Source organism: Quercus suber, unplaced genomic scaffold (assembly GCF_002906115.3).
Source record: "Quercus suber isolate HL8 unplaced genomic scaffold, Cork oak 2.0 scaffold_901, whole genome shotgun sequence".
Classification (NCBI taxonomy): domain Eukaryota; kingdom Viridiplantae; phylum Streptophyta; class Magnoliopsida; order Fagales; family Fagaceae; genus Quercus; species Quercus suber.
This window is the reverse complement of record NW_027070326.1, coordinates 194080-209234: the sequence shown is the minus strand read 5'-3', so window position 1 is coordinate 209234 and position 15155 is coordinate 194080. Positions and strand designations below refer to the sequence as shown.

General features: G+C 34.5%; 2 protein-coding genes across 2 annotated transcripts; both read right to left on the bottom strand.

Moving 5' to 3' along the window:
* Nucleotides 1-2905: 2905 nt before the first annotated feature.
* Nucleotides 2906-7039, bottom strand: LOC112019782 (PHD finger protein ALFIN-LIKE 1). The gene is made up of 5 exons (XM_024052305.2): nt 6704-7039; nt 6592-6624; nt 5918-6140; nt 3753-3873; nt 2906-3371 (listed from the first exon to the last, which is right to left on the bottom strand). The coding sequence occupies exons 1-5, from the start codon at nt 6792-6794 to the stop codon at nt 3123-3125; spliced, it is 717 nt and encodes a 238-aa protein (XP_023908073.1). The 5' UTR covers nt 6795-7039; the 3' UTR covers nt 2906-3122.
* Nucleotides 7040-11045: 4006 nt separating this feature from the next.
* Nucleotides 11046-14125, bottom strand: LOC112019781 (uncharacterized). The gene is made up of 3 exons (XM_024052304.2): nt 13811-14125; nt 13305-13729; nt 11046-11655 (listed from the first exon to the last, which is right to left on the bottom strand). Exons 1-3 carry the CDS (start codon nt 13973-13975, stop codon nt 11214-11216), a joined length of 1032 nt encoding a protein of 343 aa, XP_023908072.1. The 5' UTR covers nt 13976-14125; the 3' UTR covers nt 11046-11213.
* Nucleotides 14126-15155: the final 1030 nt, after the last annotated feature.

The window sequence follows — 15155 nt, the reverse complement described above, 5'->3', positions numbered from 1 at the left end:
CACATTCTCTATCTCATTTAAATGTTATTTCTTCATTCATTCTTTTTTTTTTTTTTTATCATCATTTATTCTTTCTATATTTATTCCCAACAATTATATTTTTCAACAAAAAGTGTTATGTTTACAACATTTTTCGCAATACTTTCACAAGAATTATAACAAACTCTTATATGAAAAGTTGTTACTAATTCTAATTTGAATCCACCACTGAAATTATATTTTTACTCACCAATATTAGCTAATAACAATATGTTACTTAAAATTTATTGTGAAAATATTGTAAAAATATTGTGATAGTATTTCCATTCTTTCATCCACATATGTTTCCTTGTTTTTTTTCTTTTTTCTTTTTTTTTTTCTCTTGTTCTTTCTGCACCACACACATATACCCATATATCTCATCCTCTCCTCTTTTTTTTTTTTCCTCTACTTTCCACTTCCAGAACCTCCCTCTCTATTTCTTTCTCCAGCTCTCTCCTTTTCTACTCTTTTTCTTTTCTTTTTCTACCATTATCTTCAAACACACACAAACACGCATGGAGAGAAAGGAGAAATCGCACTTGCTCCACCACACCGCTACCATTGCTCCTCCTCCTCCTCACCGCTGCTACTCCACCACACACATACGTCTCTATTTTTTATTGTTGTTCTAATTTTTTTTTTTTTTTCTGTTCTTGATCTATTGTTGTTGTTGTTTTGATTTTAGATTTGTTGTTTAAATTAAATTAGTTTTTTATGAGAGCAAAAATTGTTTTGTGAGAGCAAGAATTGTTCTATGAGAAGAAACAAATCAAAGAAGAAAGAAAAAGAAGCGATAAAATATTAAGTATTGGAATTTTTTAATGAAAAAAAAAACCAATAGCTAATCTATAGTAGCCCATCAGACTTGATGGGCTACTGTTCATTAGCCAAAAAAATCCAAGTATACTAAACCTGTTAGAGTATGAACAGTGCACAAATTCTTCAAATTTTAGCTAATAAACTCGAATACCGAACCTGTTGAAGGTGCTCTAAGTCAACCCAATATCATAGGTGCTTGGGTTGGACCGTTGAAGTTTGATTAGACTATATGGTACTGTAGTTCATACTAGAGCTAATTTTATCTGAGGGTCACATCATGATCTTTATTTTAACATTTAATAAATAAATTAGAGATTTGAACATATTCATTTGGTGTTTTTTCCAATACAAATAAGAGGATAAAAGAGCATAACCACCAAAAAAAAAATATTTAGAAAATACAAAAATTCTTAAATTTATGAATCAATAATTATGAGCAATCTAATAGTTTTCACAAGAGAAAAAAAAAGATAAAAACTAGATGCCACGATCAAAATATCAGCTTGTATACTAGTTAGTTTGTAAAACATGAAATAAAATTAAATCACCTATAAAAATATCTAAATATATAGAGTTTTAAGATTAAAATAGAACGCTTTCAAAAAAAAAAAAAAAAGATTAAGATAGAACATGTCGGGTAAAGAAAAATAAGTTTAAATATTTAGTAAGAAAATATATAATATAATTATGAAAAAATAATTAATTTTAGCAGTAAATTTTGGATTTAAAGTATTTTTGGTTTCAAATTGCACCTCAGATCTGTGGGTGATATCATCAATATTTTCATGTGCAATATAAAAAATTTAATATAATACTCTTATCAATGAAAAGAAAAATAGATTTTATAACTACAATTTTTTTTGTTTACAATAAAGTAGACAAAGGAGATTCCAATTCATGTTCTCCTTGTTGAGAGAATTAGATAACATTACCGAGCCACAAGGCTTTTGATTGTATAACTATGATTGTTGTATAAATAGATTAAATGTTACCAAAACCAAAATAAAACGAAAATGGTTTTTGACAAAAGAGGGGGGAAAAAAGGCTGACTCATGTGACCCTATGGATCAACTCGATCCAACTCATTCAGTCAGTTTGCGTAGCCACATACGAATCGTCCCATTTCTTCACTGGTCTAATGCAATGTGTAGTTGGGGTGGAAAGGAAAAGAATGAAAGAGGATGGAAGGAGCATGAAGAGGAAAATGTAATTTTTCATGGTTTGGTTGGAGTGAAAATGAAGAGGAAAGAAAATAGGAAAAATTGGAGTTTTCCACCTGAGTCCACTTCCAAATTGTGAAGAAAACAGGATGGAAATACCATTAAGAAGAAAATGATAACATTACTCCTTCACTTTTCTATCCTTTCACTTTTATATAATGACATGATAATAATATAATCTCCATATTTCCACTCTTCCGGTCTCTATACCATATACACACGGTAGAAAACACAAATCTTTTCTATCATTGCACGTCCATCATCTCAACCAAACAAAGCTTGAATATTCGTTACCTACACCCATGTAACGTTTTTATGATCCATTTGATTTAAGTCTAAACATAGTATTTAGAAGGAAGCCACCTTGGGCCGCGGACCAATTCGTTGCTTTGTTCTATAGTAAGGGGCCTTCATGCTCTCCATAATTGTCTCCATGCTTCAGGTTTGACCTTTTGATTACTTTCAAAGGTTCATAAACATTAAAAATGGCTGGATTACTTCATAAGTTGGGGCTTTGCTGGCATTGGTTGTAACTTGTAAAGTATTTATTAATTAACAATTCAACTGAATCACCAGTCTCAAAGCTAGTTTTAAAGAATCTAACCTTGATGCATTGGATCTTTTGCAGCAGTCGTAATCTTCAAAGTCAAGTTTTAGGCCCAATAGGGGCACATTCAACGGTCCTATACAAATCCTGATGGGGATTTAGAAATTAATTAGAAATATAGACAACTAATGTCTACTCAGAAGGAACACATTCCTTTACAATCACAATGCATAGACGTGCATTTACATGTAAAAAAAAAAAAGCACTTCACCAACTATATGTATGTTATTGGTGAATCTGACACAAATTAACAGATTCTAATTATATAAGAAAATATTTGAACAAGGATTCACCGGGGAAGATGGCTTTAAACCACTTTGAAACAATCTGTTAGAAATAAATATTACAGAGCAAACTCAATACATAACTTTTAAAAAAGTAACACTGCTATACCATTTTTTTTGTCAGCCACAGGAACAATGCTATTCATCTCCCAACATTGGCTTTAGTGACTACTACTGCCTGCCCCTCTTCATACAAGATGGGCATTTGTATTGCTTGATGCTTTCCGCCTTAGCAGGTGTTATCTTCACACACTTTCCATGGTACCACCTCTCACAGACATCACAGCCAATCCAAAATTCATCTGCGTTGTAATTTCCACCGCAGCTCCCACAAAGGGTTTCACTATGCTCATCTTCTTCCTCCTCAAAATTCTCATCAGCAAACTTAGTATTAATCTTAACTTGTCCATCATTTGATCTCTACAGTACAGTGAACCCAGTAATGATTAAAGGTATGAGCATGCATTAGTACTATGAAACGGTAAAACCAGTATGCCAAATGCCAATAACCTTTCTTCTTGCAGAAGGTCAATATTTGGTAATTAGGTGGCTTTGCAAGCCTAAATCATATAAATTTCTTGAATAGTGTTTCAACAAATGCACGCTGACATTTTAGAATACACATAATCATTCATCCCACAGTATATTTTTATAGATTTATTTTTCTGATTTTGATTATCATTTTGACAAACATAACCTTAGATAGAGCCAGAGGCTGATAGACACTAACTTAAGTATGACAAATTCAATGATAGAAGAGAATCAAGAAATTTAAAAAAGCTTAAGTTCCATCTTTCTAACCTTTGTGCTGCCCCGAGATTTGCTTCCGCTATCCACACTGGGCTTGTCTTTTATAGGCTTCCTCTCCGTAACAACTTCAAAAACGGTTGGCAGTTCATTGATCAAGCTAAATAGACGTTTCCTGTCAAAAAAATCAACTCAATTTATGTTAAATAGACAATTATAACAAAGGAAAATGGCATGCAATTTTGCATACATGAAAAACCTCCTTTTAGATCATAACAATAGTGGACGTTAAAAAAAAAAAAAAAAAAAAGAACTTTAAGAGAGAAAAAGGAGTCTGAAATTCTCTGTATAGTTACAAATAATAACTCGCTCAGTCAAGCCCCATTCAGATTTCTCAGCTACTGTAAAATAAATGTCATTGCGCCACTAATGTGCAAGCTCTGACCCAAAACTGCCAACCTCACAGGATAAGATGGCTTTTTTTTTAGATAAACAGTAGAAAGATGGCTTTGAACATAAACAGGTATGGCCTTAGTATGCAGTATCTCACCATGATTCTTGTACCAGTCCCAACAGTTCAATATAAGCAAAAGTAAAGCTACTGAATCAAGGGAGTTCCTAGAATGCCATGACATAGCATGGGATTTAAAATCATATTCACGTATCTGCTAGCAATTAGCCATCAGTGCCATGATTACTTTAAAGGCATATGATATCATTATTACATACAAAATGTTCATGCTACAACAACAACTACACCTTAGGCCCAAAACTCTGGAATCAACTATGGATCCTCAAGCAGGTAATCAAGGTCAGCCACATGTAATCCTTTTTGCCATTTTATCCTATCTAGAATCACTCTGTCACCAATTTGATTGACAAGTCCCTTTTACTAATTCTGCTAATGTTATTACATGCTCATCTACCTTTTTTCGTTCCCTCGACCTGAATCATTGAACTACTTATAAGATGTGACCAAAAAAAAAAAAATTCAGCATAGAATAAGAAGTACTGATAACTTAAAACAACATTGCAGTTGGAGAGTTGACAGCTTCATCCACCTTCCTTTCCATTAAAAATGTTTACTTGATCGTTCTTTAAATAAATCAGCTAGTGATAACTCCTGTTATCTTAAGCTCATAGTTTTTACCCTCAGTTCTAGGACTGAAATTCTTCCAGAATACACAGACCATGTTCATGAATCTCCAAACAACAGAATGACAAAAAAGCTTCTTGGATCAGTAAAACTTTTTTTTTTTGTTAAGTGTTGGCTCCAAGGGGAGGGGGAAGGGGAGCTTCAAACTAAACCATGTAAATCACTATTGCATCAAATGCAAAGAGCAGTGAGGAATGAAAATTGATATACTAGAACTTTTAAACTAACACAGAAAAAAACATGGCAGACAACCAAGATCCATTTGTAAGAAATTAGGTACACTGAGAGAAAGAATAAAGGAACATATTCTGATGCTGCTGCCTGTAAGCCAACAGAATGATAGCATGAGGCAAAAAGACAAACTTTCAGTAAAAGAAAATTGAGAAAAAGAAGGAACAGACATAACTTCGAAAAACAAACAAATTAGGAAGTACTTGGACACCCTGTCAAAGTTAGAATGGCTCTATTTTCAACACATATTTCTTCTTGACAAATAATAAGAAATTTATTAAACAAGGAGAGTTCTTAAGTAGACTGAGTGTGTATAGAAGTTCTCCCAAATATTAAGAGCACAATACAATGCCTCAAAAAAGTCTAGAAAAGAAGAAACAAGATTTCAGATCAAGCATATGGAATCCCAACCCATTAAGCTCTATCTTCTAGCATTTGAAGTTTTAAATCCAACTCCAACAAGTACAACAGAGCCAATAAAGATAATTTTTTGATAGGTAGATAGTGAGTGAGGGGGAGAGGAGGTGGGGTTAGAACCACAAACATGGGACACCACAAAGGATGCCATAACCACTAAGCTATCATTTTGAACCCCAGAGCCAACAAAGCTAATTAAAGTCACCACCACAACTTATATTGACGCTGACCCATTTGTTATATATGGATTTTCAGCTTAAAAATAAATACAAGAGACAACAAGGAATTCAATTTTTCAGGAGCGCCCAAAGATCTGCTCAACAAATACATCAATATCAGATTTCTCAAATGAACTCCAATATCATATGGAGCACATGAATGTGGCAGAAACAATAAAAAGAATGAAAGATTTTACCTTTCGTTGCGGTTAAGACGAGCTCCAAGATAGAAAGCCACAGAAAGCAACCAAGAATCACTGTGCACTGCAACCAACGAAAGCCAATCTTTCCGGTGCATGCCATCTCTTGCAAAATTGATCCCAAGTGCTGGCTCGGGAAGCTCCGGTGGAACTTCCTCAGCCGGCAAAGTTACTTCCCAACTTTCATTCGGATGCCCATACAAACACAAGTTCTCCTTATCTATAGCAAAACAAAAGGGACAAAAAATTTTGAATTAAAAAAACTAACTAACTAACTAACTAAACACTTAAAAAGTTCTGTTTGGATCATAACAAAACAGTAAAACTCAAATTGAGTTCTCTACAGTTTATTTGACCTAGACTTTTTGATTTGAAATTACAATCATTTCATTTCAATTGCATTACTATTACTTTCACTATCAAAATGTTCTCATAGACCAGAGATCTAAAAAAATTTAAATTGAACAGGAAAAAAAATACGTTTCCACATAAAAAGAAACGAACAATTTTTTAATTTTACAATAATTTTGACCTCCCATTCCAATCCTACGACTCTGATTACCATAACCACACCATGCAAACAAAACTTTCCCTCGGTTTCTCGGAAACCAAACCAAAAAAAAAAAAACCGAAATTTAAAATAAAATAAAATAAGTCTAATTACACAGTACCTGGATCACAGAGTCCATAAAATTCATCAACATCTGAATCAAAAAAAGCAACGGTCAGATTAATATTTTAGAGAGAGAGAGAGCGTAATTGTAGAGAGAGAAAGTAAAGTACCGTAAGTTAAAGCACGAACGACACCAGCTCGGCGGCCACTGTAATCTTTGAAGATCTCCTCTACGGTTCGAGGACTGGCAGCCATTTCCATGACCTATCAGAATTCGGAGATCTAAAACGGTGCGTTTTGGATTTTTTTTATTTTTTATTTCCTGAATTTTAAAGGTAGGAAAAGTATTTACTTGATGTATTGGAATTGCAGAGAAAGAGTACGGAGAGGGATCGACGAGAGAGAGAGAGAGAGAGAGAGAGAGCTTTAGAAAAACAGAGAAGAGAGAAGTATGTAAAAACGTGAGGAGCGAAACACAGAGAGGTGGGTTTTTGTGAGAGACTGTAAATTAACGCTATATTAGGTAATTACTATCTCCACTCTTTTTTCTTTTTCTTTTTTTAATGGGATTGAGGGGTTTGTAGCCGTACGATTTGGGAGACTTGGAGTGTAGATAGTAAAAATAGGGGGTGTGTGATAGGATATGATGTGGTACTTTTTTTGCTTTTTTCACTTTTGGCTAATCTGTATTAGCATTGGTGACCCCTTAGTTTTGTGATTTCGATATTGAACCCACATGTATTTGTCTCTAATCTCTATGCTTTTCTTGGCATAGTCAACCAACTACGTGCATGTTCAACTTGATTTCAATGGGTTTAGTTTGGTAAAAAAATTCATAATCTTTCACAGGAGATTGATTTTAGTATTAGTAAAAATGATAGAAGTGGTGGATGTACGCTAATTATTATATTCTCAAGAGTTGTAAACCATTACATGGAGTTTTGAAATAAGATAAGTCTTGAGTTTGAACATTTGAAACAATGATATAAAATTGATTTAGTTTTAAACTATTGATTTCATAATCTAATTGGCTTAACTCTCTTGTTAAACTACAATTTATTTATCTTTGTCTGAGCTCCTCAAGTATTAATTTCTTGATAATAGAAGAATTATTATGATCGCACCTAAATATGATAGTCATGATTGTTGTCTCGCTTTCAACATTTTCTATTTTAAGGGGGAAAAGGGGGAGGAGGGAGATTTTGCTAGAACCCTAAACCAACAAAGACATACATTATTGTTGTATCTAGTTAAGGACCAGTGTGTGGTAACAAGTTGTAATTTAAAGTAGCTATAGTTTTTTTTTTTTTTTTTTTTGATAGGTAAGAAACACGTATATTCATAGTTAAGGACCAGTGTGTGGTAACAAGTTGTAATTTAAAGTAGCTATAGTTTTTTTTTTTTTTTTTTTTGATAGGTAAGAAACACGTATATTCAAAAAAACTACTAAATACAAAGTAGCACTAGCATATCAAAAGTACAAAAAAAGATGGAAAAGAAAAAACATTAAAAAAAAAAAACAATAATTACAAAAAAGAAGAGAGCTTAGGAATAAAAGAAGAGAATCACTAGATGTGAGTCCCCAAGCCCTAGCCTAATCAAAATGGGACCCAGAAAAGAGAGCAACCAGATGGTCATCGAATCTATTAACTAACTTCTTTTGTCAACTTATCTAGATATAGCTTTCTACAACTTTGAAGTTTTACCCTTTTTTAGATACTCATTAAAATTTCACCTATTAAAATATACATCACTTTTGAAAATAAATTATCCACAATAAGCTTATCCCAAATGGGCACTTAAACTCTAGAAAAATAGAAGCTAAAAAATATCAATTAATATTATTTAGAAAAGTAAAAGCTCAAAAATATTAATTAATATTATAAAAGGGAATATGTCAAAAAAAAAATTTTTTTTTTTGGTGGATAAAAGGAAGATGTTAATTTTGGTGCAAATAGAAGGCAATTACTGCAAAAATCGCACCAAAACCGCCTACAAAATGGTATAACTGCACCGCACTGCATGGTGCAATGCAGTTTATAGTTTTATAATAAGAAAACCGCACAAACCGCACCGCACCCTCTCTATATATTAATATATTTATTTATAATATTAAATATAATATTAATAATTTAATAACCCCAATTTTCAAAAAATAAAAAAATAAAAAAGTTTAATAACCCTAACAAGTGTTGACTAAAAAAGCCAACTCAAAATAAAGAAAAACTAACTCAATAATTTAAAACTTAACCTTAAAAAATGGGAAAATTAGTTTGGAGGTGAGGAGAAAAAGCCCAAAATTTGAAAAATTTACCAACTTCAAACCGCATCTTATACATAATATCACACGTGACCGCAAAAATGAGGTAAGGTGCGATTATGGTTTTGGCTAAACTCTAAACTGCACCACACCACACCGCACCACACCGCACATATGACCGCAAAAACAAGATGCAATACAGTTATAATTTTAGCTAAACCGCACCGCAAAGTGCAGTGCTAAAAATAGCCCAAAACCGCACTACACCACACCACACCACACCGCGAACACCCCTAAAAAGTACTATAACATAAGTTAAACTTACGTACATATTTGTATTTGTACGAAACAAAAATATTCTAAAGAATATATATTTTTATAATCGAAGTATAAAACATATATCCCCTCCTATTCTTATACCAAAAAAAAAATCCAATTTGGCTAAATTTCAATATTCTGGTCAACAATGTACAATTATTTTGCTGAGCGGTCAATAAACTAAAACTTTCATATAAATGTAATATTTGTTGAGGTGAAAGTATATATATAAAGAATCTCAAGAACGTGCCACAGAACCTCATGCTCTCCGATTAAGGTGCGTGTGTGTTTCTATCTATATATATATTGAATACTCCAAATATAAAGTACGTATAAAGCAATTCACAATTCACTTCAAATGACCACTGAAGAATCAATCAACATCCTCTAGCTATTATACCCAGGAGACACCAACCATAGCTGGGTTTCTTTCCACATAAACCAGGCGGTGGCAGTTTTAAATTTTGACTGAAAACGGTTCTGACTCACTTCTGCTATTAAGAACAGGGCACTTTTTAAGTCCCCCAAAAGTTAAAGATGCGCCCTTCAAATGCCTGGAAATAACTGGATAAGAAAAGAACTAATTCTACGGTTGAATTTTGTCCGGTCACCAAATTTGCATCATAGCAAAGCTTACATCTCACAAACTGGTAGGCATGTTATAGCAATTCAACCATTTTTGTTCTTCAGAATTAGGTGGTGCACAGCACAAGGGGGGAAAAACTAAGGGGAAGGGTGACCAATGGCAACTCAAGCCCATAGTAAGCGAGGGTACATAAATTTTGTTCTATGAACATTTTACAACCATGAGTGGTCTGGCAAAACCTGTGCACTTAAAGAAGATTGGAAAAAGAAAAAAGACAAAAAAACACAAATAATATTAAAAGCCTAATGCACATGTGACCGCAAAAACAAAATGCAGTACAGTAATGATTTTAGCTAAACCGCACCGCAAAGTACAGTGCTAAAAATAGCCCAAAACCGCACCGCACCACACCACACCACACCACACCACACCACACCACACCACACCACACCACACCACGAACACCCCTAAAAAGTACTATAACATAAGTTAAACTTACGTACATATTTGTATTTGTACGAAACAAAAATATTCTAAAGAATATATATTTTTATAATCAAAGTATAAAACATATATCCCCTCCTATTCTTATACCAAAAAAAAAATCCAATTTGGCTAAATTTCAATATTCTGGTCAACAATGTACAATTATTTTGCTGAGCGGTCAATAAACTAAAACTTTCATATAAATGTAATATTTGTTGAGGTGAAAGTATATATATAAAGAATCTCAAGAACGTGCCACAGAACCTCATGCTCTCCGATTAAGGTGCGTGTGTGTTTCTATCTATATATATATTGAATACTCCAAATATAAAGTACGTATAAAGCAATTCACAATTCACTTCAAATGACCACTGAAGAATCAATCAACATCCTCTAGCTATTATACCCAGGAGACACCAACCATAGCTGGGTTTCTTTCCACATAAACCAGGCGGTGGCAGTTTTAAATTTTGACTGAAAACGGTTCTGACTCACTTCTGCTATTAAGAACAGGGCACTTTTTAAGTCCCCCAAAAGTTAAAGATGCGCCCTTCAAATGCCTGGAAATAACTGGATAAGAAAAGAACTAATTCTACGGTTGAATTTTGTCCGGTCACCAAATTTGCATCATAGCAAAGCTTACATCTCACAAACTGGTAGGCATGTTATAGCAATTCAACCATTTTTGTTCTTCAGAATTAGGTGGTGCACAGCACAAGGGGGGAAAAACTAAGGGGAAGGGTGACCAATGGCAACTCAAGCCCATAGTAAGCGAGGGTACATAAATTTTGTTCTATGAACATTTTACAACCATGAGTGGTCTGGCAAAACCTGTGCACTTAAAGAAGATTGGAAAAAGAAAAAAGACAAAAAAACACAAATAATATTAAAAGCCTAAATAACTGTTTTAATAGAATCCTCAGCTCACAAAGCATGAATTTTCTTTCTTTCCAGGAATGAGAACCAACAAAGAAAATAAAAGCAAGCTTACACAAGTTTGGAAGATGGTCGGGAGAGATACCACCGGCGTTTATGAAGAAGTTAATAGTCGCTTAATGCCAGTTTTCTGCTCTGATGTAAGCCTGGTGGGGAACTTGATATTGAATTTGATTCTCAAGTTTCCTTTTTTGGAAGGTTCTTTGGGGATTGGCATACCTTCTCCCTTAACAACTTCTTCATAGGTGGGACTGATGATGGAGTTGATGGGAATTGTCAGATTCCGCCCATCAAGTGTGGTCAACTGTGCCGTGTAACCTGTCAAAGCTTCCACAAGAGATATCTTCTGGGTGACAATTAGATCATTGCCATCCCTCTTAAAGAGACTATGAGGCTTTTCATCAATAATAAAGATTAGGTCTGAGGGTATAACACCTCGCTGTTCATTTCCCTTCTCCGGGAAAGTGATCTTTGTCCCCTTCTTCCAACCTGGCTTGATCTCAATTGTAAGAATTTCCTCCACTGTAGTCGGTCTCCTGTACAACAAAATAACATAACCAAGACCAGTCAAGACAAACTATCAAAAGAAATTTCATATGCAAGGGATCTCTTGTCCAATTCTTTTAATTTTCTAGTGTGTATAATGCTGTTTCTTGCATACCCAGCAGATTTATAACACGGATGAAACAAACTTACTACAACAACAACACAGTAAGAAAGAAAAACAAAAGAAAGAAAATTTGATTTTGTTGCACATATATATTTGATAACTTTAGTTCCTTAAGTAATTACAAAGTTTCACGGAAACTATTCTCTCACCCAGCAGACACAATAAAGTCACATAATCATGGATTGACAATATCCCAAACTCCTAACAGTACTACGAATAAAGTTAAGAAAAAAAGGTTATCAAGTGTCAAAAGGTTCTAGTAGTTTTACAGCAATTATTGACCTCAAAGTGCCAAAATTCAGAAAATACAAGCTATTGGCCATGTAAGCTTCTTCCTTCTGCGGTCATATCTTGAAAAATTATAGACAGCAAGGCATCTTGCTTTAATTATGGACTTTTCACTGGCTCAGAAATCTAAACAAGATCTCAACTACTGGATCTTTCAATATAGAAAACAAAACAGAAAATGCTACAAAAAAACATGTATTTGTCAACACAATTTTCCCAAATATCTACCATGTATCGTCCTGCACACCATCACAAACAAGGAACTTTTGAAAGGTAATGACATCGTATGTCCCCCCTGCCTGCCAGAACATATTTCTAACTATATACATCAAGATAGCTTCCATTCCAGAACTGGATTAAAAATAAGATACAACTTAAAACTGTAACAAATTTGAATGTTCACTTATTGCATCAAAACAATCACAATTTAATGTGACATTACGATGTATTCATACATAAACACGCCTCTTCCACCAGACACTGTCAAAATATCGCTCTTACCAAAGCAAACTTATTAAATATCAGTTGCAAAATACCATATACACGCCAAACCCACAAGCGCTCAGATGCAGTCCGCTTCAATCGCAAGTGGCAAGTTCCGGAGTTATGCAGCATAGAAACCCTTCTTTTTAAACTTGAAATACATATTTTTAAAGCAAAAATAGATGAATAACACACTAACAGGCCTAAACACCAGAATCCTCAAAACACATTATACACACATAGCAGAAAATATCAGTTGGCACCCAAAACCTCACATTGGTAAAACTATAATAACTCAGCAAGCTTTACAGTAAAGCAGGTACAAATTACACACCAGCACAAAATCATTATTCAGATAAAATTATGGAATAGACAGAAAATCAACAACCAAGCCTTAGTTTCAAAATTTTGGAATCTGCTATAAATCCTCAAAAAACACATAAATTTTTTTTCCACCACCAACAATAACAGTATTCCAATCAAATCAATCTGAAGTCTTGATGGACAAAATAAATAAATAAATAATTTTGGGGTCCAAAATTTTTTGGGTCGGCTCTGATCTAGTGAGAGTCAGTCTGCTAATCTATTCTATACAAAGTCTTAATCGACAAAATAAACAAAACAAAAGGCATAACAAAACATGTAGATCTAGAATCTAAATTGAACTAAAAAATTGAAACCAATGAGATCAAAAACAGTGTGATTGATTAAAAGGTGATAAAAAAAAAAAACCCCAAGACTTACCCACTGGAATCAGTAACATCCCTAGAAATCTTCATCTTCTTCGTAGTTCCTTTATACAAATCCTCCAAACTACACGGCAATGTGCGTTCTATTGCGGGGCCTTTTCGCGGCGCGGCAACAGAGCCCTCACCGGCTCCGCCTCTAAACGAAGCAAATATATCATCCCCAAACATACCCCTCGGAAACCCGGACCCGCCCGCACGCGAAGCTCCGTGACCGAAATCGCCCATGCCTCCGAAACCCGAGAACCCGAAAAACTCAGAGAAAATATCGTCAGGACTACGAGTCGAAAACCGAAACGACGTCGGTCCTCCGCCCTCCGGCCCAGCGGAGAAGCCACCGGCACCCGGCGGCGGCACTTGCCCCTTCAACCCTTCCTCTCCGTACTGATCGTACACTGCTCGCTTTTGCGGATCACTCAAAACCTATACAACAAAAAATAAATAAATAAATAAATAAAAATTTGAGAGAGTGAGAAAAGAAAGTAAGGGTTTTTGGTATTTTACATCGTAGGCTTCGGAGATTTGTTTGAATTTGGCTTCGGCTTCTTTTTTGTTGTTAGGGTTTTTATCGGGGTGCCACTTCATAGCGAGCTTTCGATACGCTTTTTTGAGGTCATCGTCTTTGGCGTTTCGGTCTACTTGGAGAATCTTGTAGTAATCGACGCCCATGCCTTTTTTGGCTTTCTTTTCTTCTTCGGCTTCTTTCTTTCTTTCTTTCTTTTTCTGGCTCTGATTTCTTTGTTGTTGCGGTTGTTCTTTTTTATCTTTGATTCTTTTTTTTTTTTTTTTTTTGGGTGTTTCTAGAGAGATCGGTGTTTCTTTGGCTGAAACCTGCAGTTTCGGCCGTTTTTTTTTTTTTTTTTTTTTTTGGGTGTTTCTAGAGAGATCGGTGTTTCTTTGGCTGAAACCTGCAGTTTCGGCCGGAGTTTCTTTGCGACTGGTATGAGTGGTGAGGTTCCGTGTGTTATCCAACTAGATCTGGAATGGGCTTGGACTGTGTTTTTAACCCTATTGTGTTTGGGTCTGGATTGTGATTCGGCCTCAAGAACTGGTATAAAGTTTATGTATTGGGCTACGATTAGCTTTTATTTTCGACCCAATCAAAACAATTGATGCCCATTCACTCTCAAAATGCTTTCTTATGATACGTTTAGGCATGGATTTTAGTTAGTTTAACCGTATTGTTGTAAAAATATTGTGGATATAGCATTTTTATTGTTGAATAAGGGAAGTCAAACATCTACTCTAACCAAAAAAAATAAAAATAAATGTGATGTTCACAACATTTTCATAACATGTTTACAATAAATTTTAAGTGGTAAGTTGTTATTAGTTATTATTGTTGGGTAAAAAAATAATTTTAGTGTTGAATTCAAATTAAAACAACTAACAACTTACCACTTAAAAATATTTTGTTGCAAAGTCCTTCTAAAAAAACAAAGGTTAAAGTTTTAAATCATATTGTAATCTAATTTTTTTTGGTAACCTTAATAATGAATTGGAATAAAATAGTTAGGGATGGATCAAAATTAAGTGTTTAAAAGAAGAAAAAATTAAAATGAAACCAACATAGTTGGAAGTGCATACCAATTGTGGGGGGAAAAAGCCCAAAGCTACTTAATGGGCCCGGAACCCCCTGTTAAGGACTATTGTATTTTCGAGGATCAATAGGTGGTTGGGGCGGCCCATCTAAAGCAGAAAGCCCAGAAGCAGAGGGGGAGTGTCGTCCGAAGAGGTCAGCATTGGTCCGAAGACGTCTTGCTCTTCGGCTACGATGAGCCTTGATCAAACGAACGTGTGGAAGGTCCGACTAATCTTCCTAACAATCCCAACGGTAATGATAGGTCCT